The 25,295-nt window shown below is 45.6% G+C and overlaps 2 protein-coding genes across 5 annotated transcripts; one reads left to right on the forward strand and one right to left on the reverse strand.

Annotated features, from left to right (window-relative positions):
* The first annotated feature begins 51 nt into the window (after nt 1-51).
* Nucleotides 52-17,925, forward strand: LOC129831083 (cleavage and polyadenylation specificity factor subunit 1-like). 3 transcript variants are annotated; one of them, XM_055894111.1, is made up of 35 exons: nt 52-252; nt 727-895; nt 1,051-1,078; nt 1,358-1,491; nt 1,695-1,775; nt 1,891-2,039; nt 2,273-2,419; nt 2,613-2,752; nt 2,872-2,982; nt 3,231-3,324; nt 3,936-4,023; nt 6,213-6,365; nt 7,028-7,079; nt 7,416-7,510; nt 7,617-7,691; nt 7,872-7,952; nt 8,222-8,473; nt 8,660-8,801; nt 8,959-9,137; nt 9,253-9,395; nt 9,595-9,784; nt 10,093-10,299; nt 10,429-10,518; nt 10,663-10,818; nt 10,998-11,358; nt 11,472-11,556; nt 11,708-11,849; nt 12,065-12,217; nt 12,502-12,678; nt 16,397-16,463; nt 16,576-16,623; nt 16,754-16,909; nt 17,130-17,259; nt 17,429-17,567; nt 17,690-17,925. In XM_055894111.1, the coding sequence occupies exons 2-35, from the start codon at nt 752-754 to the stop codon at nt 17,735-17,737; spliced, it is 4,437 nt and encodes a 1,478-aa protein (XP_055750086.1). In that variant the 5' UTR covers nt 52-252; nt 727-751; the 3' UTR covers nt 17,738-17,925. The 3 variants fall into 3 exon arrangements, 2 of the variants coding, with proteins under 2 accessions (XP_055750086.1, XP_055750085.1); XM_055894110.1 differs by having other exon boundaries at nt 751-895; XR_008755668.1 differs by lacking the exons at nt 17,130-17,259; nt 17,429-17,567; nt 17,690-17,925 and having other exon boundaries at nt 751-895; nt 12,502-12,652; nt 16,754-16,796.
* Nucleotides 17,886-25,159, reverse strand: LOC129831086 (uncharacterized aarF domain-containing protein kinase 5-like). Of its 2 annotated transcripts, none has more exons than XM_055894116.1 (15): nt 24,934-25,159; nt 23,993-24,078; nt 23,649-23,798; nt 23,489-23,564; nt 22,978-23,178; nt 22,614-22,760; nt 22,339-22,452; nt 22,072-22,203; nt 21,718-21,801; nt 21,551-21,632; nt 21,296-21,374; nt 21,027-21,118; nt 20,664-20,916; nt 20,423-20,539; nt 17,886-18,922 (listed from the first exon to the last, which is right to left on the reverse strand). In XM_055894116.1, exons 1-15 carry the CDS (start codon nt 24,955-24,957, stop codon nt 18,820-18,822), a joined length of 1,740 nt encoding a protein of 579 aa, XP_055750091.1. In that variant the 5' UTR covers nt 24,958-25,159; the 3' UTR covers nt 17,886-18,819. The 2 variants fall into 2 exon arrangements, with proteins under 2 accessions (XP_055750091.1, XP_055750092.1); XM_055894117.1 differs by having other exon boundaries at nt 22,624-22,764; nt 24,934-25,158.
* Nucleotides 25,160-25,295: the final 136 nt, after the last annotated feature.

Below are 25,295 nucleotides of genomic sequence, written 5' to 3' on the forward strand. Positions count from 1 at the left end.
ACACATATTCATTCAATGAAGATAGGAACTATTATTGCCTGGTTGCTTTTTCTTGACGAATTCAGTTTAGCTGCGCATTTTGGGTCGAATGGCAGCCTGGGAAATGTTTGAATGAAAATCATTTCAGCCTTTAATAAATGTATAGCTACAGTCATTAATTAACCACACTATTTTTGTGACCTGAATTATGCTGTAATAAAAGTGAGAAAGGCAAGATCCAAACTGGAAACTATCGTAGCTTGTTCGTAATAGGTAGGTTTATGTGATCAATTTGAACACCTGCTTGAAGCACGTTAGCTAGCAAGCTAACCGACGCTAGTGGACCATTGGCAAGTGAGCCAAACGGCTATGCCAACTAGCTAGCTAACGTTATTTTAAAGCTCTTTAGCTAGCTACCCAACTAAATGGAAAAATAGTGTAACTAGTATTCTCCCAAATAAAATAAAATTTGCTTCGTTCCGCAACGAGCCAGGCAAGTAACGTTCGCAGACAGGCGAGCCAGCTAAAACATAATTGACCAGCTAGCTAGCTTGCTAACAATCAACCCTGGATTGTATTTAAGCCTGACACCAATATGTTTAGCTACAGTGTGCAACGTGTTAGCTAACTTTGATTTAAAAAAAATCTAACTAAGTAGTACTGGTGCAATATCCTTAGACGTGTCTTCTAATATAATGCGTTTTCAGATTTATATGTAGCTATTAACTCTGCTGTAACGTAATTAAGGTACTTAGGGTGTGCTGCTTGCAGGATGTATGCCGTGTACCGCCAAGCCCACTCCCCCACAGCCATCGAGTTTTCTGTCTACTGCAACTTCATCTCCAACGAGGAGAAGAACCTGGTCGTCGCTGGAACATCTCAGCTTTACGTCTACAGGGTCATTCACGATGTGGAGGTAAAGTAGCTTTTAGCCGTGGTCGTCTTTCGTCCCTCAATCACTGATCAAAAGTACAATCAGATAAATAAATTGTAGCTACCGGTCGTGGGGAGTATGTTTTTTCCTTCATGACATCCAGTTTATTTATTTACATCTTTGTCTTCATATTTCAGAACGCTTCAAAGACAGACAAATCACCAGGTATGTCCAAAACTGGCTTGCAATCTAGCAACATTCTGGTGAATGAGCAGCTAATCCCAGACCGGGGCAAAAGCACCATACTATGTTGGAACATTGGTAACATTGTCGGAGGCAACCTGTCTGTAGACTCTAGAGAGACTAGTGAACCACACTGTATGCTATTATTATGTTGTCAGCCTTCCTCAGACATGCACGTGCCAACATTAGTCTCTGACAGACTGTCTCTGACATCGGATTTCTTCTTTGACACGTTCTTGATCTTTTCCTTGTTCTCTGCAGATGTCAAGAGTCGTAAGGAGAAGCTTGAGCAGGTGGCTTGTTTCTCCCTGTTCGGTAACGTCATGTCCATGGCCTCTGTTCAGCTGGTAGGAGCCAGCAGAGATGCTCTCCTGCTCAGCTTCAAAGATGCTAAGGTACCTGAGACATCTAGATTGATTGTTTTACTAATCCTGAACTCACAGCTTTAATTTTCCAGGTTTCTTTAGCCTACTTATTCTTTACATTTCAATGTTATCAATTACCATGTGGCAGTAGCTACACGTAGTAGGTGCAAGCAACCTGTCCTAGAAAATGTCTCTGACTGCTGTTTACAGTGTCCTGGTTTTGTTTACTCCAGCTGTCAGTGGTGGAGTATGATCCAGGAACACATGATCTGAAGACTCTCTCGCTTCACTTCTTTGAGGAGCCAGAACTGAGGGTAAGAGGAAATTAACTGTGCTTGAAAAACATTCAAATACATTATCTGCAAATTACTATTAAGATGAGCATATATGAAAAAGTTGTATCTTATTCCATAATTGTTCTATCTCTAGGATGGGTTTGTCCAGAACCTGCACATCCCCATGGTCCGTGTGGACCCAGAGAACCGCTGTGCTGTGATGCTGGTGTATGGCACCCAGCTGGTGGTGCTGCCATTCAGAAAGGACACACTTACTGATGAACAGGAGGGAGTAGTGGAAGGGTATGTAGACATATTTCATTTCATCATTTGATTTATTTAGTTAGGATAGACCACTCAGTAACATTTGACACTGTTTTTCCAGAGAATCCTAAAATCATAGCACCTCGTTGTGATATTTAGGATACCCATAGAATGCACTCTAGAGTTGTAGTAACTGTTCTTTGAGGGGTTTTGCATTTTATGATTTCTTATCAGTCATCTTGACTCATGTTTTATTTTACCACTGATTTAAGGCCCAAGTCCAGCTTTCTTCCCAGCTACATCATCGATGTCCGTGAGCTGGATGAGAAGCTTCTGAACATTGTCGATATGAAGTTCCTCCACGGTTACTATGAACCCACACTGCTCATCCTGTATGAGCCCAACCAGACGTGGCCTGGGTCAGTACACCACAACGGCACCTGTCCTCGTCTCTGTTCCGTCTGTCTGTCTGAGACTGCCCCCCTAAACAAAAGTCTGCTGATGAGTTAACAGGAAGAAGGCTAGGAACTTAGTCATGTCTTGTTCAGACCTGTTTATGACTGGTAATATTGTGGTGTGCAGCTCTAGTCTGACCATGTCCTCCTCCTCCAGGCGTGTAGCAGTGAGACAGGACACCTGCAGTATCGTAGCCATCTCTCTCAACATCATGCAGAAGGTTCACCCTGTTATCTGGTCCCTCAGCAACCTGCCCTTTGACTGCACACAGGTCATGGCTGTGCCCAAGCCCATTGGTAATCACTCACTCCATTTATGGGTTCTTATATTCTGAGTTACATATGAAGAGACTTGTATGATCAGTTTCTAGATCATATCATGACTCAGAATGTGAATTTATTCCCGTTGTTTCTAGGTGGTGTGGTGGTGTTTGCTGTCAACTCCCTTTTATACCTCAACCAGAGTGTTCCTCCATATGGAGTGTCACTCAACACACAGACCACTGGGACCACCGCCTTCCCCCTGCGTAAGTACTGACTGAGGACAATAGCACACATACATCAGTGTTCTCAAGCTCACCCTGCATGTAGAAAAGAAAGCCACTAAGCCTATTTAATATTCCTAAGACATTTATACCATGCCTAGGGAAGTAATTTGGTAACACTTACACTGCAATATACCTGCAGATATAAAGTTTTATAACATGTTGTAAGCATGTAATAGCCATTTATGTATTCTAATAAGGCTGATAAATCGTGTGTGTTGGTGTTTCAGGTATACAGGAGGAGGTGAACATCACACTAGATTGTTCCCAGTCCACCTTCATCGGTTCTGATAAGATGGTCATCTCTCTAATGGGAGGAGAGATGTGAGTAGAGCCCACAACAGTTGTGATGGAATAGAGCCCACAACAGTTGTGATGGAATTTATTAGCTATGTATACTGAACAAAAAAATGTACACAACATGCAACAATTTCAAAGGTTTTACTGAGTTGCAGTTCATATAAGGAAATTAGTCATTTCAAATAAATAAATTAGGCCCTGTTGTGTGACAAAACTGCACATTTTAGAGTGGCCTTTTATTGTCCTCAGCACAAGGCACCTGTGTAATGATCATGTTGTTTAATCAGCTTCTTGGCAAAGGAGAAATGTTCACTAACAGGGATGAAAACACATTTGTGCACAATTTGAGAGAAATAAGCTTTTTGTGCATATGGAACATTTCTGGGATCTTTTATTTCAGTTCATGAAACATGGGACCAACACTTTACATGTTGCGTTTTTTATATTTTTGTTCAGTGTATATTTATTAGCCATAACTGCTTTATTAGACAGTGTTAAAGCAATTTTTTTGTGCCCTCAAATTGGTGTGGCATAGTAGCAATAACTGCATTGTGTAGCAACAGCTAGAATGGCATTGTATTTTTTCATAACCTTGTAAGAGTCATGCTTTGACTGTGCCTGTCTTCTCTCCTCAGCTATGTGTTGACCCTGATCACTGATGGCATGAGAAGTGTCCGGGCCTTCCACTTTGACAAGGCTGCTGCCAGCGTCCTCACCACATGTGTAAGTAGGATACAGTAGCTGGGAAGAGAGAGAGAGTTGTTGGCATAGAAGGGGGGGTATACACACACACACAGACTCACTTAGGTGTGAAGAATGCAGTGCAGTGATGTTCTCAGTCTGCTGCCAATGGTTGGCCAAGAATGAACTGGTCATAGAGGAGCTGTGGAACTATAGAGGTTTCCCACCTCTCACCCCTGTCTCTTCTCCTCCTCCTCGCCCCTGTCTCTTCTCCTCCTCGCCCCTGTCTCTCCTCCTCCTCCTCTTCGCCCCTGTCTCTCCTCCTCCTCCTCTTCGCCCCTGTCTCTCCTCCTCCTCCTCTTCGCCCCTGTCTCTCCTCCTCCTCCTCTTCGCCCCTGTCTCTCCTCCACCTCTTCGCCCCTGTCTCTTCTCCTCCTCCTCGCCCCTGTCTCTTCTCCTCCTCCTCGCCCCTGTCTCTTCTCCTCCTCCTCGCCCCTGTCTCTTCTCCCTCTCCTCGCCCCTGTCTCTTCTCCCTCTCCTCGCCCCTGTCTCTTCTCCCTCTCCTCGCCCCTGTCTCTTCTCCCTCTCCTCGCCCCTGTCTCTTCTCCTCGCCCCTGTCTCTTCTCTTCGCCCCTGTCTCTCCTCCTCCTCCTCTTCGCCCCTGTCTCTTCTCTCCTCCTCTTCGCCCCTGTCTCTTCTCCTCCTCCTCGCCCCTGTCTCTTCTCCCTCTCCTCGCCCCTGTCTCTTCTCCTCCTCCTCGCCCCTGTCTCTTCTCCTCCTCCTCGCCCCTGTCTCTTCTCCCCTCCTCCTCGCCCCTGTCTCTTCTCCCCTCCTCCTCGCCCCTGTCTCTTCTCCCCTCCTCCTCGCCCGTCTCTTCTCCCCTCCTCCTCGCCCGTCTCTTCTCCCCTCCTCCTCGCCCCTGTCTCTTCTCCCCTCCTCCTCGCCCCTGTCCCTTCTCCCCTCCTCCTCGCCCCTGTCCCATCCTCCTCGCCCCTGTCTCTTCTCCTCCTCCTCGCCCCTGTCTCTTCTCCTCCTCCTCGCCCCTGTCTCTTCTCCTCCTCCTCGCCCCTGTCTCTTCTCCTCCTCCTCGCCCCTGTCTCTTCTCTTCGCCCCTGTCTCTTCTCTTCGCCCCTGTCTCTTCTCTTCGCCCCTGTCTCTTCTCTTCGCCCCTGTCTCTTCTCTTCGCCCCTGTCTCTTCTCTTCGCCCCTGTCTCTCCTCCTCCTCCTCCTCGCCCCTGTCTCTCCTCCTCCTCCTCCTCGGCCCTGTCTCTTCTCCTCCTCCTCGGCCCTGTCTCTTCTCCTCGGCCCTGTCTCTTCTCCTCCTCCTCTTCGCCCCTGTCTCTCCTCCTCCTCGCCCCTGTCTCTTCTCTTCGCCCCTGTCTCTCCTCCTCCTCCTCTTCGCCCCTGTCTCTCCTCCTCCTCCTCTTCGCCCCTGTCTCTTCTCCCCTCCTCCTCGCCCCTGTCTCTTCTCCCTCTCCTCGCCCCTGTCTCTTCTCCCTCTCCTCGCCCCTGTCTCTTCTCCCTCTCCTCGCCCCTGTCTCTTCTCCCTCTCCTCGCCCCTGTCTCTTCTCCCTCTCCTCGCCCCTGTCTCTTCTCCCTCTCCTCGCCCCTGTCTCTTCTCCCTCTCCTCGCCCCTGTCTCTTCTCCCTCTCCTCGCCCCTGTCTCTTCTCCCTCTCCTCGCCCCTGTCTCTTCTCCCTCTCCTCGCCCCTGTCTCTTCTCCCTCTCCTCGCCCCTGTCTCTTCTCCCTCTCCTCGCCCCTGTCTCTTCTCCCTCTCCTCGCCCCTGTCTCTTCTCCCTCTCCTCGCCCCTGTCTCTTCTCCCTCTCCTCGCCCCTGTCTCTTCTCCCTCTCCTCGCCCCTGTCTCTTCTCCCTCTCCTCGCCCCTGTCTCTCATCCTCCTCCTCCTCCTCGCCCCTGTCTCTTCTCATCCTCCTCGCCCCTGTCTCTTCTCCTCCTCCTCTTCGCCCCTGTCTCTTCTCCTCCTCCTCCTCGCCCCTGTCTCTTCTCCTCCTCCTCTTCGCCCCTGTCTCTTCTCCTCCTCCTCTTCGCCCCTGTCTCTTCTCCTCCTCCTCTTCGCCCCTGTCTCTTCTCCTCCTCCTCTTCGCCCCTGTCTCTTCTCCTCCTCCTCTTCGCCCCTGTCTCTTCTCCTCCTCCTCTTCGCCCCTGTCTCTTCTTCTCGCCCCTGTCTCTTCTCCTCCTCCTCTTCGCCCCTGTCTCTTCTCCTCCCCAGATGATGACCATGGAGCCTGGGTATCTGTTCCTGGGGTCCCGGCTGGGAAACAGCCTCTTGCTGAAATACACAGAGAAGTACCAGGAGAATCCAGAGAAACCACCAGCGGAGGAGGACAAAGAGAAGGACGAGGAGACCGATGAGGAGAAGCAGGTGAGTTGGTTTGATTTTAGTTCCTATGTAGATATTCTCCTCAGTCTGGACCCTGTGGCATATTGCTGTGAGTGATTCTGTAAAGATTCCATAGATTTATAGATTCTAGTCAAGGCAAAGTTGATCAAATTGAGCTTCAAAATGTAGCCAGTTGTAAATGTCGCCAAAAGAGGATGTTTCAAAAACAAGTAGCGGTCGCTGCCCTTCTTCTGTTCTCGTGTTCCACGTATTAACAGATTTTTAGCACTTCAGCTGCTGTTGTGACTGATCTGCTAGTCAAAGACGTGGAAATATGCCACTTAATGTGATGTCACATATTATAGTTCACCCCTGAAAAAATATGTTTTATTGTCACACACACTGGATAGGTGCAGTGAAATGTGTTGTTTTACAGGGTCAGCCATTGTAGTACAGTGGCCCTGGATCAAATTAGGGTTAAGTGCTTTGCTTAAGGGCACATCAACAGATAAAGAAAAAAGAATCCGGCACGGGTGTTCAAGCCAGTGTCCTTTCAGTTGCTGGTCCAATGATCTAACCGCTAGGCTACCTACCGTCCCAGTGTCCATTTTGTAAATAGAAATGCTAAATGAGTTGCTGATACACATTTCTATGTCTGTATTCTGATATAAATTGCAGAATTAACTTGAATTTGATCATTCCAGGAGGAACCTCCCAGTAAAAAGAAGAGAATTGATTCCTCTACCAACTTGACAGGTATTTGGACAGTTGTTGTATTTTATTTATTTAACTAGGCAAGTCAGTTAAGAACAAATTCTTATTTGCAATGACGGCCTAGGAACAGTGGGTTTAACTGCTTTGTTCAGGGGCAGAACGACAGATTTTTACCTTGTCAGCTCGGGGATTCGATCTAGCAACCTTTCGGTTACTGTCCCAACACTCTAACCACTAGGCTTTGTATTACAATGTCTTGGTTGTGTCTTGCATATTACCCTTTACATATGTTTGGAACTAACTGAGGTGATATGGTCACCCATAATAATGTTTTTATTTTTTATAAATAATGTGTTTCCTCCCATGTCCTCTATCCAGCTGGTAAGAACCAACTGCCTGATGAGGTGGATGAAATTGAGGTGTACGGGAGCGAAGTGGCGTCTGGCACTCAGTTGGCCACCTACTCCTTTGAGGTAGGACCCCTTGTTACCCCAGTATAATATTTATCAGTTTATTATTCATATTCTAGTCTTGATTATTGCAGTCTTTACAATATGGTTTTCCTATATTTGCCTCCAGGTGTGTGACAGCATATTGAACATCGGACCATGTGCTGGTGCGTCCATGGGGGAGCCAGCCTTCCTCTCCGAAGAGGTACTTTTAATTCACAAAAGAGGTTACTATCCTCCAGTCATGATGTCCATCATGGTTGTGTTGTATTTGTGAAAGCACTGATTTAATATCCAATACCTGTACCAAGTTATTTTCTCAAGACCTTGCTATGCTAACTGTAAGATGCACTAAGCCCTGTCTCTGGTGTTTCTGTGTTCACAGTTCCAGACCAACCCAGAGCCTGACCTGGAGATAGTGGTGTGTTCTGGCTTTGGGAAGAACGGGGGTCTGTCCGTGCTTCAGGTAAATACTCTCCTCAACCGGTCTCTGTATTTCTGAGCATGTGTGTGGCTGCACTGAGACCTGTGGTGGCGAGGCCTATCTACCTCAGGTTCAGTGACGGTGCTACAGAGAAAGACCACTGATTGTTCGTGGCGCGTTAGAAGTAGCTGCCAGAAAACAATGTGAAGAGCTGCTATTTTCAGAGTCAGCTATGAGAGTTGATGATTCAGTTTTTCCCTCTGGCCATTGTTCTGCGACTATTGATGACTGTTTTGTGTGGCCCCTTCCAGAGGAGCATCCGTCCCCAGGTGGTCACCACCTTTGAGCTGCCAGGTTGCCATGACATGTGGACTGTCATCTCCAATGAGATGAAGGAGAAAAGCAAGAAGAAAGACAAGCCTCCGGCGACGGAGGAAGAGGGTGAGACCCCTGAGGAGGAGGAGGAGGAGGAGGAGGCGGAGGAGAAGCCGGAGCTTGCGCCAGTGGAGGGCGACAAGAAAAAACATGGCTTCCTGATTCTCAGCAGAGAGGACTCCACCATGGTACACCTCTCACCTCACCTCTACACAGTACAGTACACACTGCACCCCTAGACACACTCCGCTCTACACAGCAGTCTGAAAGGGAGCTTTTTCCCAGCATGTTTAGATTGAGTCTGTGATGTTGATTAAGGGTAATGATTGAGGTCTATTGAAGGTAACTGGAACCCCTCCTGTGTGGTCCTCTAGATACTGCAGACGGGCCAGGAGATCATGGAGCTGGACACCAGTGGTTTCGCCACCCAGGGGCCCACTGTGTTTGCTGGGAACATCGGAGACAACAAATACATCATCCAGGTCTCCCCCATGGGCATACGGCTACTGGAAGGAGGTAGAGAGATCTATCCATCTTTCAATCAAATAATCCCTAATACTCTGTGTCCCTACCTCTCACTTGTACTCTTTCACTGACTGGAAAGCACTTTGTGACAACTGTTGCTGTAAAAATGGTTTCAGAAATACATTTAATTGATTGACGTTCCTTCCAGTGACCCAGTTGCACTTCATCCCGGTGGACCTGGGTTCTCCCATAGTGCAGTGCTCCGTAGCGGACCCCTATGTGGTCATCATGACGGCAGACGGAGTGGTCACCATGTTCGTCCTGAAGACCGACTCCTACATGGGCAAGACCCACCGGCTGGCCCTGCAGAAACCACAGATAGCTGCTGTGAGTCACGGTTATATCCTGTACTGTACAACTAAGCCAGGCAGTATTACAACCCGATGGATGAGTGAAAAAATAAGATTCTCAGACCGGTGACTCTCTCTGTCTCCCCGTGCAGCAACCCCGAGTGATTACGCTGTGTACGTTCCGTGACGTCAGCGGGATGTTCACCACAGAGAACAAGCAGACCTGTCACACCAAGGATCAAGACACCATGCTCAAGAGCCAATCAGAAACTGAGACCATCATGCAGGATCTCAGGTAAGAGCCAATCATATAGGACCTCAGGCAGGATGTTTTTGAATAAAGTAGATTGTTTTGAACTGAAGAATGAAAGATATGCCAGCTGTCCCCGTGGACACTACGTTTTTGGGCTGCACCTCATTTCTTTAGACAGTGGAAGCACTGTCTCACCTCAGAGTTTATTAGTACAGCTCTCACTTCCATGTCTCCTCTTTAGTAACACAGTGGATGATGAGGAGGAGATGTTATATGGAGACTGTAACCCAGCAGGCATCACCCCCACCAAGGACGAGTCCCACCCCGGCTACCACCCCTCTGGGGCCCTGGGTGGGGGGTCCGAGGGGAGGTCGGGACGAGCTGAACCTACACACTGGTGCATGATGGTCCGCGAGAACGGCGTCATGGAGGTTAGGATCAATGTCTCTATTTTATCAGCACAATTTTAGTAGTAGCTGTATCAATACACTTTTTGTATTGTATCATAATCGTTTAGTTGACTTAATTTACATAGCTGTTACAATTCTAATACTGTTTAATGCCAACATTTAAACTATGGTGCCATTTTAGAGGTTGAATAAACCCCGGGGACTTTAAACTTATGTTCAGAAATTCACAAGAACTCAGTGGCCATAGCAACGAGTGTCGCCACAACCGACAGGTGAACATTTTCTACAGGACAGAGCTAATAGTAAAATGACGTCCTCCTGTTCTCTAGATCTACCAGCTACCTGACTGGAGACTGGTGTTCCTGGTCAAGAACTTCCCTGTTGGCCAGAGAGTGTTGGTTGACAGCTCCGCCGGCCAATCAGCAGCCCAGGGGGAGGGGAAAAAGGAGGAAGTGACGCGACAGGGAGAGATCCCATTGGTCAAAGAAGTGGCCCTGGTGTCGCTGGGCAACAACCACTGCAGACCCTACCTCCTGGTGAGTTTTCAGTACAGGTATTAAAGTAGAATGAAAACACCAGAATATGTAGCAGTGGTACTTCATTGATCTCAATTTGGGAAATTGCTTTAGATAGATCTGAGGTTTAATGTTGCGTTTCTTTCCCAGGTCCATGTTGAACAGGAGCTTCTGATCTATGAAGCATTCCCATATGACCAGCAGCAGGCTCAGAGCAACCTGAAGGTTCGCTTCAAGAAGGTAAGAAGAGCAAGGCCATTGGACAAGCAAAGTTTAGTCAACTTTTTAGGACTAAGCTTAATCTGTGTCTAGGAAACCAGTCTTAAAATGCCCATTCAACACTGATCATTTATGTCTTCCAACTGTTCTCCTGTCTCTTCTCAGATGCCCCACAACATCAACTTCCGGGAGAAGAAGTCGAAGGTGAAGAAAGATAAGAAGGCTGAAGGTCAGGCTGGTCCTAGCGAGGAGGGGCCAGCGGTGGTCAAAGGTCGTGTGGCCAGGTTCAGATACTTTGAGGACATCTCTGGTTACTCTGGGGTAAGAGGTTATTCTCCTACAGGACTATATCTACATCATGGGTAACGAGGGGTACGCTTTTAGATACTCAGGTTCCCTGCCGGATACATCTTGAAGGAGAGGTACTGCTGTCCACACAAACTTAATATATCTATACTGTAGTTCTGTAGGTTCTCAATGTTTCCTTGTTTGTGTGTCAGGTGTTCATCTGTGGCCCCTCCCCTCACTGGATGCTGGTGACATCACGGGGGGCGTTGAGGCTCCACCCCATGACAATCGACGGACCAATCGAGTCCTTCTCCCCCTTCCACAACATCAACTGCCCCAAAGGCTTCCTCTACTTCAACAAGCAGGGCGAGCTGAGGATCAGTGTTCTACCCACGTACCTGTCGTATGACGCCCCCTGGCCAGTCAGGAAGATTCCTCTGAGGTGCACCGTTCACTATGTGTCCTACCATGTGGAGTCCAAGGTGTATGCAGTGTGCACCAGCGTGAAGGACCCCTGCACTCGCATCCCCAGAATGACCGGAGAGGAGAAGGAGTTTGAGACCATAGACAGAGGTGGGACCAGTATATGCATTAGTCTCCATGACGTGCACATCACTTTCTCACTGGTTTAATACTTCGCTCATTCTTTCGCCATTAAAATTCCTTTGTGTTGTGTGTCTCTTCAGACGAGCGCTACATTCCTCCTCAGCAGGAGAATTTCTCCATTCAGCTCATATCTCCTGTCAGTTGGGAGGCCATCCCTAACACACGGTAACAACTGTAGCTACTGCAGCGTGGCCTCTAACCTGAGGGATGTTCATTATAGAGCTGATGCATATTGATATAGATATCTTTTATATTTAACATCTAGGGCGTATTAGTGGGTGTCTGTTCTGACCTCCCTCTCTCTGATATTGGTCAGAATTGACCTGGATGAGTGGGAACATGTGACGTGTATGAAGACTGTGGCGTTGAGGAGTCAAGAGACGGTGTCTGGGCTGAAGGGATACATAGCTGCTGGTACTTGTCTCATGCAGGGGGAGGAGGTCACCTGTAGGGGCCGGGTGAGTCACCAACACTACTCTGACTACTAACTAGAGCCAGGAATATCTTTTGGGCCCTAGTTATGTGCTGTAAGTTATAGTCTAAAGTAGGGTCCAGAGTTTGTCCTAGTCAGGAAACTCAGGACCTATTACGGAGTCCGACAGACAGATGATGCCTTTTGAAATCATGATGTTGATTTTAGTGTGGACTTATTTCTCTCTCTACTGTTGTCCAGATCCTGATCCTGGATGTGATTGAGGTGGTCCCGGAACCTGGTCAGCCCCTGACGAAGAACAAATTCAAGGTTCTGTATGAGAAGGAGCAGAAGGGACCGGTCACAGCTCTGTGTCACTGCAGCGGATACCTAGTCTCTGCCATCGGACAGAAGGTGACAGACCCATCTCTGACTATACCGCTACAGATATCCCAATCTAGATGTATTTTCCACTCACCTCTCAATATAATTCTGTTCCGATTGACATTGTTTTCATTGTGTGGCCAACATGTTGCACTTGAGTGTATTTTTGATATTGAATTAGCCATTTATTATAAGAACTGGTCAGAAAGGCCTTTTAAGGAGCACAAGTACAGTACTTCAACAATCTCTCCTGTTACCCTCTGACAAAGTCCTGGTTGTGATCGATGCATCTGTCTATTCCTCTCTCTGTCTAGATCTTTTTGTGGAGTCTGAAGGACAACGACCTGACAGGCATGGCCTTCATCGACACCCAGCTTTACATCCACCAGATGTTTAGCATCAAGAACTTTATCGTGGCAGCTGACGTCATGAAGAGCATCTCTCTGCTCAGATACCAGCCTGAGAGTAAGACTCTTTCGCTAATTAGCAGGGTAAGACAGCAAGGCTACAGGACTACTTAAGTAGTAACACAGGGGAGATGTCAATCCAACTTCAAAGTATTGTGTTTAAGTGGCATGTGATTTAGCATCATCTGACTCTCTGATGATCATTCTCTGAGTGGTTTTGTTCTATGTTAGTTTGTTGTTTATGGTTTTAACTGTACATCCCCGATGAGGGCTCTGTTCATGGATGAAAGAAAGCACTGTCTTTGTTCCCCTGTGGGATCCTAGCGTTTTGTGTGTGTTGAGTTTATCCTCTAGAGAGCAGTGCTGTGCTGGAGGGGATGATTAAATGATCAGGGCCGTTCTTCATGCCTGTGTTCTGAGTCTTAAGGGACTCTTCTCTCAATGCAGGGTTCCTCATTAGGCTAAATTCGGCCCGTGGGTGATTTGATTTGCTCCCCCCAAGTGTGGAGTTGGTCGTCCCTTTGCTGCTCCACTCTTCTGGGAAGGCTTTCCACTAGATGTTGGAACATTGCTGCAGGGACTTGCTTCCATTCAGCCACAAGAGCATTAGTGAGGTCGGGCACTGATGCTGGGCGATTAGGCCTGGCTCGCAGTCGTTGTTCCAATTCATCACAAAGGTGTTCGATGGGGTTGAAGCCAGTGAAGTTCTTCCACACCGATCTCAACAAGCCATTTCTGTATGGATCTCGCTTTGTGCACAGGGGCATTGTCATGCTGAAACAGGAAAGGGCCTTCCCCAAACTGTTGCTACAAAGTTGGAAGCACAGAATTGTCTAGAATGTAATTGTATGCTGTAGCGTTAAGATTTCCCTTCACTGGAACTAAGAGGCCTAGTCTGAACCATGAAAAACCCCAGACCATTTAACCAAACTTTACAGTTGGCACTATGCATTCGGTCAGGTAGCATTCTCCTGGATTCCGCCAAACCAGAATTCGTCCGTCGAACTGTCAGAGGGTGAAGCGTGATTCACCACTACAGAGACTGCGTTTCCACTGCTCCAGAGTCCAATTGCGACGAGCCTTACGCTACTCCAGCCGACGATTGGCATTGCATATTGTGATCTTAGGCTTGTGTGCGGCTGCTTGGCCATGGAAACCCATTTCATGAAGCTCCCGATGAACAGTTCTTGTGCTGATGTTTTTCCAGAGGCCGTTTGGAACTCTGTTGTGAGTGTTGCAACCAAGGACAGACGATTTTTACGTGCCGTGCGTTTCAACACTCGCCGGTCCCATTCTGTGAGCTTGTGTGGCCTACCACTTTGTAGCTGAGCCGTTGTTGCTTCTCAACGTTTCCACTTAACAATAACAACACTTACAGTTGACCGGGCAGCTCTAGCAGGGCAGAAATGTGATGAACTGACTTGTTGGAAAGGTGTCATCCTATGACGGTGCCACATTGAAAGTCAGTGAGCTCTTCAGTAAGGTCATTCTACTGCCAATGTTCGTCTATGGAGATTGCATGGCGGTGTGCTCAATTTGATGCAACGGGTGTGGCTGAAATAGCCAAATCCACTCATTGAAAGGGTGTCCTTTTTTGTGTGTGTGTGTGTGTATATATACACACACATATATACACACACACACACACAAAAGGACACCACATGCACATTTGTGGCCTGCTGGGGGTCATTTTGCAGGGCTCTGGCAGTGCTCCTCCTTGCACAAAGGCGGAGGTAGCGGCCCTGCTGCTGGGTTGTTGCCCTCCTCCACGTCTCCTGATGTACTGGCCTGTCTCCTGGTAGCGCCTCCGTGCTCTGGACACTACGCTGACAGACACAGCAAACCTTTTTGCCACAGCTCGCATTGTGCCATCCTGGATGAACTGCACTACCTGAGCCACTTGTGTGGGTTGTAGACTCCGTCTCATGCTACCACTAGAGTGAAAGCACCGCCAGCATTCAAAAGTGACCAAAACATCAGCCAGGAAGCATAGGAACTGAGAAGTGGTCTGTGGTCACCACCTGCAGAACCACTCCTTTATTGGGGGTGTCTTGCTAATTGCCTATAATTTCCACCTTTTGTCTATTCCATTTGCACAACAGCATGTGAAATTTATTGTCAATCAGTGTTGCTTCCTAAGTGGACAGTTTGATTTCACAGAAGTGGGATTGACTTGGAGTTACATTGTGTTGTTTAAGTGTTCCCTTTATTTTTTGGAGCAGTATATATATATATATATATATTTTTTTTTGTCTATTAAAATAACATCAAATTGATGAGAAATACAGTGTAGACATTGATAATGTTGTAAATGACTATTGTAGCTGGAAACAGCTGATTTTTAATGAAATATGTGCATTCATTTACAGAGGCCCATTATCAGCAACCATCACTCTATCTGGAGCATTAGCATTTGTGGGTTTGATTACAGGCTCAAAATGTCCAGAAAGTTCTTTGTTTCTTCTGAAACTCGTCAGTCTATTCTTGTTCTGAGAAATGAAGGCTATTCCATGCGAGAAATTGCCAAGAAACTGAAGATCTCGTACAACGCTGTGTACTACCTTCACAGGGAGTAGTACACTGTCAACAGTGAAGAGCCGACTCCGGGATGCTGGCCTTCTAGGCAGAGTTGCAAAGAAAAAGCCATATCTCAGACTGGCCAATAAAAAGAAAAGATTAAGATGGGCAAAATAATCTACACTGGACAGAGGAACTCTGCCTAGAAGGCCAGCATCCCAGAGTCGCCTCTTCACTGTTGACGTTGAGACTGGTGTTTTGCGGGTACTATTTAATGAAGGTGCCAGTTGAGGACTTGCTAGGCGTCTGTTTCTCAAACTAGACACGCTAATGTACTTGTCCTCTTGCTCAGTTGTGCACCGGGGCCTCCCACTCCTCTTTCTATTCTGGTTAGAGCCAGTTTGCGCTGTTCGATGAAGGGAGTAGTACACAGCGTTGTACCAGATCTTCAGTTTCTTGGCAATTTCTCGCATGGAATAGCCTTCATTTCTCAGAACAAGAATAGACTGACGAGTTTCAGAAGAATGTTCTTTGTTTCTGGCCATTTTGAGCCTGTAATCGAACCCACAAATGCTGATGCTCCAGATACTCAACTAGTCTAAAGAAGGTCAGTTTTATTGCTTCTTTAATCAGAACAACAGTTTTCAGCTGTGCTAACATAATTGCAAAAGGGTTTTCTAATGATCAATTAGTCTTTTAAAATGATAGCTAATCCAAGTTTAACACAACGTGCCATTGGAACACATGAGTGATTGTTGCTGATAATGGCCTCTGTACGCCTCTGTAGATATTCCATAAAAAATCTGCAGTTTCCAGCTACAATAGTCATTTACAACATTAACAATTTCTACACTGTATTTCTGATCAATTTGATGTTATTTTAATGGACAAAAAAAATTGCTTTAATTTCAAAAACAAGGACATTTCTAAGTAACCCCAAACTTTTGAACGGTTGTGTATGTATGTATGTATATATGTATGTATATAACACATTTTTGTTCTTGGAAACACTGTAAAATCACTAGGAAATGAGCTCAGTGATTTTAGTATTCTTACTTATAGAGGCATATCTGATCATATCCCAATGTAATCAACGTTAGAAATGATTCTGTTTTTGTCAAATATTATCTGTTTTGGATTCTTGTGGTCAATTTGTAATGTACAAATTATTTAACTATTGTATGTTTCTGCCCCCCGACCATCGCTCAAGGAAAAATCAGCCCACGGCTGAAAGTAATTGGGGACCCTTGTCTTAATGGTTTTGTTGCTGTGTTTGGTTCCCCAGGACGCCAAGCCTCTGGAGGTCTACAGTGTAGAGTTTATGGTGGATAACAACCAGCTGGGATTCTTGGGTAAGGTTTATAGAACTTTGGTAGTTAGCCTGGTAGTGTTATCCTGGTTAACTCTTTGGATGGAGCCTATATATGCCTAGACCTCTCAAAGTAAACTTATTTTCTGTTTCAGTGTCCGACCGAGATCAGAACATATCGGTGTACATGTATCTGCCTGAAGGTAAGTGAAACGGGGTAATACTGTCCCACAAACATCACAATATCAAATAAAGGCAGAGGTCATGTGTGATGACAAACTGCAGCTCCACCGTGTCATGATCACTGAACTGGTACTTTGCGTCCTGCTGTAGCTAAGGAGAGTTTCGGGGGCATGCGTCTGCTGAGGAGGGCAGACTTTAACGTGGGAGCTCATGTCAACGCCTTCTGGAGGATGCCCTGTCGAGGGGCACTGGACACAGCCACCAAGAAGACCCTGGCCTGGGACAACAAGCACATCACATGGTTTGGTAGGACACAATTTTGACTTTGAATTGACCGATACAGGGTAGAAGAAGCTGTGAAGGGCTGTCTGTTGAAAATCTTGCTTTAGTAGGCCTGATCAAATGCTCCTCTTGGTATAATGTTCTCAGAAGGATGAACATGATATTGTCAGTAGCTTAAAATGTAAAAACAAAATGGATTTAGAGGAGCTTTAGCAGTAATTCTTCTCCTCTTCCCTCCCTACAGCCACTCTGGATGGCGGCATCGGGCTGCTGCTGCCAATGCAGGAGAAGACCTACCGCAGATTGCTGATGTTGCAGAATGCTCTCACCACCATGCTGCCACACCACGCAGGGTTAAACCCCAAGGCATTCAGGTAACTTACCACACAAGGTCACTGTTGTGGTTATCAGTCTCCCCATGCCTCTAAAGTAGGCAACACTTAAATACTTTAAGCTTTAAATTGGCTTTTTTTTTTCTTTTTCTTTTTAGAAAGCTGACACTTTGGATAGACTAAAACTATGTTTTTGGATCTTGTCCTTCAGGATGTTGCATGCTGACCGGCGGCAGCTCCAGAACGCGGTGCGGAACATTCTGGATGGAGAGCTGCTCAACAAGTACCTGTACCTCAGCACCATGGAGCGCAGTGAGCTGGCCAAGAAGATTGGCACCACCTCTGATATAGTGAGTATTATTAGTTCTCTACAAAACTAGCATCTTAATGTATCGTCCCCATCTTAATCAATTGTGGTCCAAATCACTATTAGTTATGAGATGTTTGAATTAAGTATTTCTTTCTGTTTTAGATCTTGGATGATCTCCTTGAGGTTGACAGGGTGACTGCTCATTTCTGAGAGCAGCATCCTTGACTACGTGTGAGACCTAGGATCTTCCATCTGTTTTATATGAAATGGCTTTTTGGTATCTATGTTCTGTATGGAAACTTATGCGTTTAATCAATTTTGTTCAGTCATAAGGAGTTCGTAGACATGTTTCTCAGAATATTTTTTAAGTAAACTTTATTACAAAAAAGTGGATTGTACATTGCCTTTATAATCAGCTTGGTCTTTTAGGTTCACAATTTTAGATCTGTACCTGTAACATGCAAATCTATCATGGACATCAATGCATTATTTACAAGACATAAAGAATTAAGGGGAGGTACAGCACTTTATTTAAAGTAGAATACAATTTTAAACGGTATTTCTTCAGCAGCATTAGCTTTTGCAGTTAGCATTTTATACATTAGGTGGGTGCTTGAGTGATAACCAAATATTTCCTAAAAAGGGATGAACATTTGACTTGACTAAACTACATGCCTGCAGTAAAAGTAAACTCAGCATATTTAAGCCCTATTATCCAGGTAATGCAACAAGATAAAAAAAATCTGGAATGTTCTGTGACTAAACATGTGCTATAAATCTGAAAAGGTTGACTTTAATCTCATTCAAGTCAGATTGCTCCTTCAAATCTTTATGGCAACCAGCAAGAATCTTGGCTAAAAGGAATCACTTCAGGCTTTTTACCTACACATACTGCATCCCCAGTGAATGAGGTCAAATAAACCAAAATAAGTGGTTCTACATTTGTAATCATTAAATTGGGTTAATATGTCATGCCAGTTGACATTCCTTGGAGGCATTGAGACAGTGTTCCTCAATACCATGACTCCTGGCGAGTCAAGTCTTTGGCTTGGAGCTGTATTTGGTGCTTTTTCCCCTGTCCTAAGATGAGTCAAATATATATATATATATTTAAAGTCTACACATTCTGCCAAAGCAGATTTGGCAAATGCATAGCACCATTGTAGCAGCCCAACTGACAACTATCATATTAAACTACTTAGTTATCTTCCTGTCAAACGGGTTGCAGTTGTTGAGCGTTAAATCAGGAGTCAGTAGTCTCAGGTATGCAGCGGAGGTCAGGGTCTCAGCCTCTACTTCAGGTATTGGTAGACTTCCTCATCCAGCGATATGAGGTTAAAGTAAGACAACAGGGATAGCAGGTATCGTGTCAGACGCATCGTCGCCATTTCTGACCTGGGAAGATAATGATTTTAGTTAATGTTTTAGGCAATCTTGTAGGAACAAAAAATGCTGATGTATTTTGGGTAATGTCTGGAGCAAGACCTAGCCAGTTGGGTCTACTGCTATACATTCAGTGGCCAGCTTATTAGGTACGCTCCTACAGACGGTGAGTCACGTGGCCGTGGCTTGCTATATAAAAGCATCCAGTTACTGTTTGATTGAACATTAGAGTGGGCAAAACGAGTGACCGAGTGTGGTATGATCAGTGTCAGGGATACCGGTTCCAGCAACTCCGAAGTGGCCGGGCCTCCTTGGCTTTTCATGCACGACATTGTCAAGAGCATCGTTTCCCAAACTCGGTCCTCGGGACCCTAAGGGCTGCATGTTTTGGTTTTTGCCCCAACACTACACAGCTGATTCAAATGATCAAAGTGTGATGAATAGTTGATTATTTGAAATCAGCTGTGTAGTGCTAGGGCAAAAAACAAAACGTGTACCCCCCTGGAGTCCTGAGGACCGAGTACGGGGAAACCCGGGTCTAGCTAGGCTTTACAGAGAACGGCGCGACAAACAAAACATCCAGTCAGTGGCAGTTCTGTGGGCAAAAAACTGCTTGAGAGGTTGAAGGAGAATGGCAAGAATTGTGCACGCTAACAAGCAGGTAAATAACAGAGCATTACAACAGTGGTGTGCAGAAAGGCATCTCTGAACACACAACTCATTGGTCCTTGTCACAAGGCAGCAGAGGACCACACCAGGTTCTACTCCTCTCAGCTACAAACAAGCAGCTCCAGTGGGCACGCCCTCACTGGACAATTGAGTGGAAAAACATTGCCTGGTCTGACAAGTCCCGGTTCCTGTGGCGTCAGGATTTGCCGTAAGCAGCATGAGTCTATGGCCCCATCCTGTCAATGGTACAGGCAGGTGGGGAATATTTTCCTGGCACACGTTAGGTCCTTTGATACCAATTGAGCAATGTTTTCATGCCCCTGAAGAATACAGGGAGAACTGGAGGCAAAGCGGGGTGAGACGTGTTGACACTTGCGCTCCTAAATACAATGCGGGTAGGCTAGTCTACATTATGGAATTATGGATAAATGGGAGAATATTGGGATTTGTCAAACTACAGTCAAGCATGTAATCAGAATAAGACCCTCAATATTTATAGGAAAGGAGCATCAAGATCACTGTGCACTTTCACCACACTGTGATATTCATAAGCTCTCATCTGTAGCCTAATAAACTGCATGCTGCATTTCCCCAGTCGTAGTGGGAAGACCACACCCTCACACGTGACTCCAAATTTACTTCGATATGTTATATTTGTACATAAAGGTGTTTCTGCCATTTCTCACATAATTAATCTTACCGTCGGCATTCATAACATTGTACCGAAACTTCCCGTTTCCATCACAGCTGTCATGATTATAGATTTTTTTATACGGTATGATTTTACTCAAACTGGATGGAAACGTGGTTACTGAGTGTATAGCGTTGAGGATAATTCGTTACCTCAGGGCATACTCGAATTTGAGGCTCTCCCAGGAGGTCCACACCCATCGGAACACCCTGAACCTGGGAAGAACTCCCGGCCTCTCTGCCCAGAGCCGCCCCCAGCCTTGCACAGCGCTGGAGACAAGACAACAGGTTAGTAAATATCTACAACTGCTACTATTTGAAACAGTCGTCTGTTCGCCTCTAAAGCCATGACACAGTATCTGTCCACCGGAGCTCCCAGCCTGATACTACTAACCTCTTGGCCATGACACAGTATCTGTCTACCGGAGCTCCTAGTGTGATGTTGATGCTGCGAACCGTGTTGATGTTCCTGAACACCAGCAGCATGGGGCGTGGCATGGACTTGAGAACGGCCATGATGTTGTCAAAGTGATTGACAGCCATGTCCCTCATATAGGATGTCTCTTCACAACTCAGGATGTTGGACAGGCCCATCTCCCGCATGTTGATTGGCCGCTGCAGCAGCATCTCACAGAAGATGAAGTAGTCTGATTGGATAGGAATCAGGATATTGTAAGCATTTTATTAGTCTGTTGTGAGACAGGATTTGTTTAAGGCATAGGACTTCTGTTTGAAATGATATTAGTTGTCCTCTCACCTTTGACCCCCAGGCTGTTGGAGTACCTCTTCATAGCAGTGTCGTCTCTCAGAACTATGGACCGCCACAGTTTACACAGCGCTACCCTGTCACTACAGGGTCAAAGGTTAGGTGATAGTATAACATACAATATACATACATAGCTGTGCAATTGAACAAAAATATTGATTACATTGCAAGGTTGTAGGTTCTAAAATGTATCCACACCACTGAATTGCTTTGGAGAAAAGTGTCTGCTAAATGGCTTATGATTATAGCTTAAATCTTACATTTCACTGAGGTATTCATACAGGCCGTGATCCAACAGTACTAGCTCTGCCTTCTTGTCTGGACCTCTTCTCACAAGCACTGTGACATGGTACAGAACATGCACTCAAGGTCACCAAGTCATTTTTAGCAAATATTGTTGAACAGTTAGTTATTTGTTATCGACTTAACTTTTTATATATCTGGAAAAACCTCTTGGAAACTGCGCTGATACAAGTTAGAGCTCAGCAGAAACTGTAAACAAGCCCCTGACCTACCGTTGCCGGGGTGAGGGTCAGCGTGAATGAAGCCCGTGTAAAATATCTGCTCTGCAAACGTACGGATCAGCTTGTCAGCAGTCTGGAAAAACAACGGTTTATATGCTTATCCGAGGACTAATGCGCATAGACAAAAGCTGCTCTACGGTGTCACGGTCGGTACTTACATCTCTCAAGCTAAGTCCTTGTCTTTTGATTTCTTCCACATTGTTGATTTTGCAGCCTTCACAGAACTCTGCAGTCAACACTCGCTAAAGGAAAATGGTTTGTTTATTACAGTACAATAATACAAGTGGTCAAAAAATGTATCAAAGGCTGCGTTTAGACAGGCAGCCCAATACTGATATTTTTTTCCACTAAATTCATCTTTTGACCAATAAGATCAGCCCTGAAAAAGAGTGATGTTAAAAGATCTGTCATTGGTCTAAAGACAGTGGGAGAAAAAAAAGAAAATCTGAAATGAGCTGCCTATTTGAACACAGCCATTGTAATTTACAGCACTGAATAGATCTGGGTCTCACCTTGCTGGTTTGGTCCCAGTAAACCTTTGGCACGATGACAAATTTGAAGTGTTTCAGTTCCTCTGCACACCTCTCAGAGTTCCTGGCCTCATTCTCAAAGTCCAGCTCCTGTGCCAATGTCCCCTTCAAGTCCTAATATCGTCAGAGAAGGCCAACGTTAGGTTAGTGGACCATGTCTATCTAATCATGCTCTGCGAGGTATTATCTGATAAGGTCCCCAAAAAAAAGCATTTTCGACCAAATTAGCAGACAAGTTTAAGCCCTTACTTTGAGGACCCATCTGAAGCCGAAGCTGGGGTGCATGAACTTTATAACGTCCAGTAGGATCTCCAGAGTCCTGATGTCACCGTCAAACCGATCCCTGAGGTCTATGTACTGCACCTGGAGAAGAGAGAGAGGTTAATATTCAAAATAAGGAGCGATTTCTAACCTGGTTTAACCAAAGTGTTCTGTTTGGTTTATTCAGGCGAGGTGACACCTATTTAAGAGAGTAAATCACACAGTAAACCATTAACTGTGGCTGAATGTGTTGTACACTTAACCTGAACCCACTTTGACAGCAACAGGAGTCCCGTCCTGCAGCTCTGCCTTGTGGACCTGAGCCAGACTGGCTGCTGCGATGGGCTCATAGTTAAACTTCTTAAACATCCTGTCTGGAGTAGTGTTGAAGTCCTCTCTGAACAGAGAGTCTACCTGGTAGAACGTGACAGATCATTTCATGCAAGAATGTTTCTCAACACTTTTCATTGTACATTATAGAATTGCCAGTTCTAGCCTCACATTATGAATGGCCAAGAGGCATTCAAAGCCATGACAACTATAAGCATGGCTCGCCCATCACTTTCACTACTTATTGCTTCATTAACTACTCTTCAATGTTTGACGACAAAACACTGCAGGTCTTACCTCCTTGTATCTCCTGTTAAGAGCCTTATCCTCCAGGACATGCAGTGTCTTGACGTACTCAGGAGGCAGCAGGTGGTTGAAAGCACACAGTCCCTGTCCAAGTTTAACATATATCCCTCCGTTCTGCACCGCTCCCGCCACCATGCTGTCTGCCGCCCTTTGGTGGCACAGCGACATCCCTGCCACGAATGATGAGCTGCTCTGGCAACACAGAGGGGAAGATGGGATTGAACTCCCGAGATCGTTTCAGACTCACACCATTGTTTAGCAGACAGACACAGACACGTAGGGCTGTCACAATTCATAATGGTCATGTTCCCCTGCTCAGACGTTGCATGCATCAACCAAAGGTTGCGTGCCACGTCATTGACTGTGCTGTCAGGCACCAGATCGCTATAACATAGGTGGTTAGCGGATACTTAAAATTCCGAACAAGATGTTATAAGATCTGGCATGGGTCAGCAACACCTGGACAGAGGAACGCACCCAACATATATTCTGTCAAACTTACCTCGTCCATGCAACGTAACGTCACATTGGAGGTCCACCAATAATCTACTGAGATATAGAGTCCTACATATATAGACCTGTAGGGAAAGAGAGAGGTTTGAGTAACTCAAAAAAATATATATTCAAAACATTTGACCACATGCAAAAAGGATGAGACCCACCGACAGAAGCGACCGACTCCCTTCACCAAGATCTTCATCTTCCGTCTCTCTCGAGGTTCCGCAAAGGCGTACTGGACCCCCACCACCGCGGGAACACTCACCGCCACGCCCAGAAACAGCTTCCTGAACAACCCTCGGCTCTTCCCTGGCCTGACAGGAGAAGACATGGGCATTTCAGCAACAGTGTGTGTACATTTCTTTCAATGTCGCTTTCTGGAAGGTTACAGTGTTTGACTAACTGCATGTATAGTTCTGCTTCCTGCCTAGGTGGTGTACTTGTACATCAAGCTGACAGACACTACAGGAACAGGAGCTTGGCCATCGTCTCAGACACGGTATAGTACCTTTGTGAGCTGAAGGATCTGTACAGTTGTGGATGTGGGTGGGGACATCTTCGCAGCAGGGCCAAATGAGGCCAACACAACCTTAACTACAGAATGACAAAAACACCACAATTAGTGTCACTTTGAAGCATCAACTTAAAACTAATCCACTGTTTTTGCTAGTCACAGTATACATGCTGGGAAACACCTTCCTTTTCCCTAGAAAAGTAGAGAAAAACAAACTCTGCATGTTACTATGTTAAATTGAATAACATGGAGACTGGTGTTGGGGACTCTGCATCAAGGCCACTCTCCATAGGCCAGAACAGGCTGTTTTCCTTAACCATCCATCACAGGACAAACTGTTTCCAGACTAGTAGATTTATAGATAGAGCCTTTCTATGTCAGGGCACTGACCACGTGCACACACACGATTACTCATTCTACCCTGTTTCCCATGGCATTGAATAAAACACGTGACAACTTATAAGTAATGGAGGGTAAACGTCAATCTCAAAATTAGGGACATCACACGAGCTCTTGATCTCGTTTATCGAAATTGTACGTCGACCTCTGGTTTTAGTATGGAGGTTATACATTGCATCAGGTTATACATTGCATCAAATTTCCAAGCACATTTCCTGTGAGTTAGAGAGTAACGTTAGTTAACGGAACGAGACCAACCCTTGCTAGTGGGATATGTAAATAAAAGTGTAACGTTAGCAATATACTGTGCAACATTAACATACAAAGCGCACACATACATTTAACCTAGTCATTATTTTTAATGACATTTAATCCATACACGCATAAACTGTTAAAAGTCAGGTGTTTATTTAGAAGGTATGTACAGGCATATTTAAAATTTGGTGTAGCTAGTATGTTACTATAGTATAACAAGTTAGTCTAACGTTACCAGGCAAGGAAAAGATAACATTTGAAAAAAAAACAGTTCAACTCACTGCTTTGAAGGTCTCCCACGCCATGTTCAGCCTATACACTCACTGTGCTCTCTTCTCACTAATATGTAGTTAAAAAAAAAAAAATTTGTAAAAAAGTATAGCCTTTACTCGAATGTAACTGTCTCCTCCCGTTTCAGATCATACTTGATTTCCTGAACAGGCTACAAATGATTTAAGGACATATGTGGCACGAAATTGATCACGTGACAAATGGTCCGAATGTGACCGAAGATTCTCCAGTGAAAAGATTCCTCACTTGACTCGCATCAAAAGGAATCAACCCAAGCATACTTTAAAATTACGTTTAGAGTTTAAATCACAAATGTACAGAATAATGCATGTATTTTTGTGGTTGAATCAGA

Source organism: Salvelinus fontinalis, chromosome 32, assembly GCF_029448725.1.
Source record: "Salvelinus fontinalis isolate EN_2023a chromosome 32, ASM2944872v1, whole genome shotgun sequence".
Classification (NCBI taxonomy): Eukaryota; Metazoa; Chordata; class Actinopteri; order Salmoniformes; family Salmonidae; genus Salvelinus; species Salvelinus fontinalis.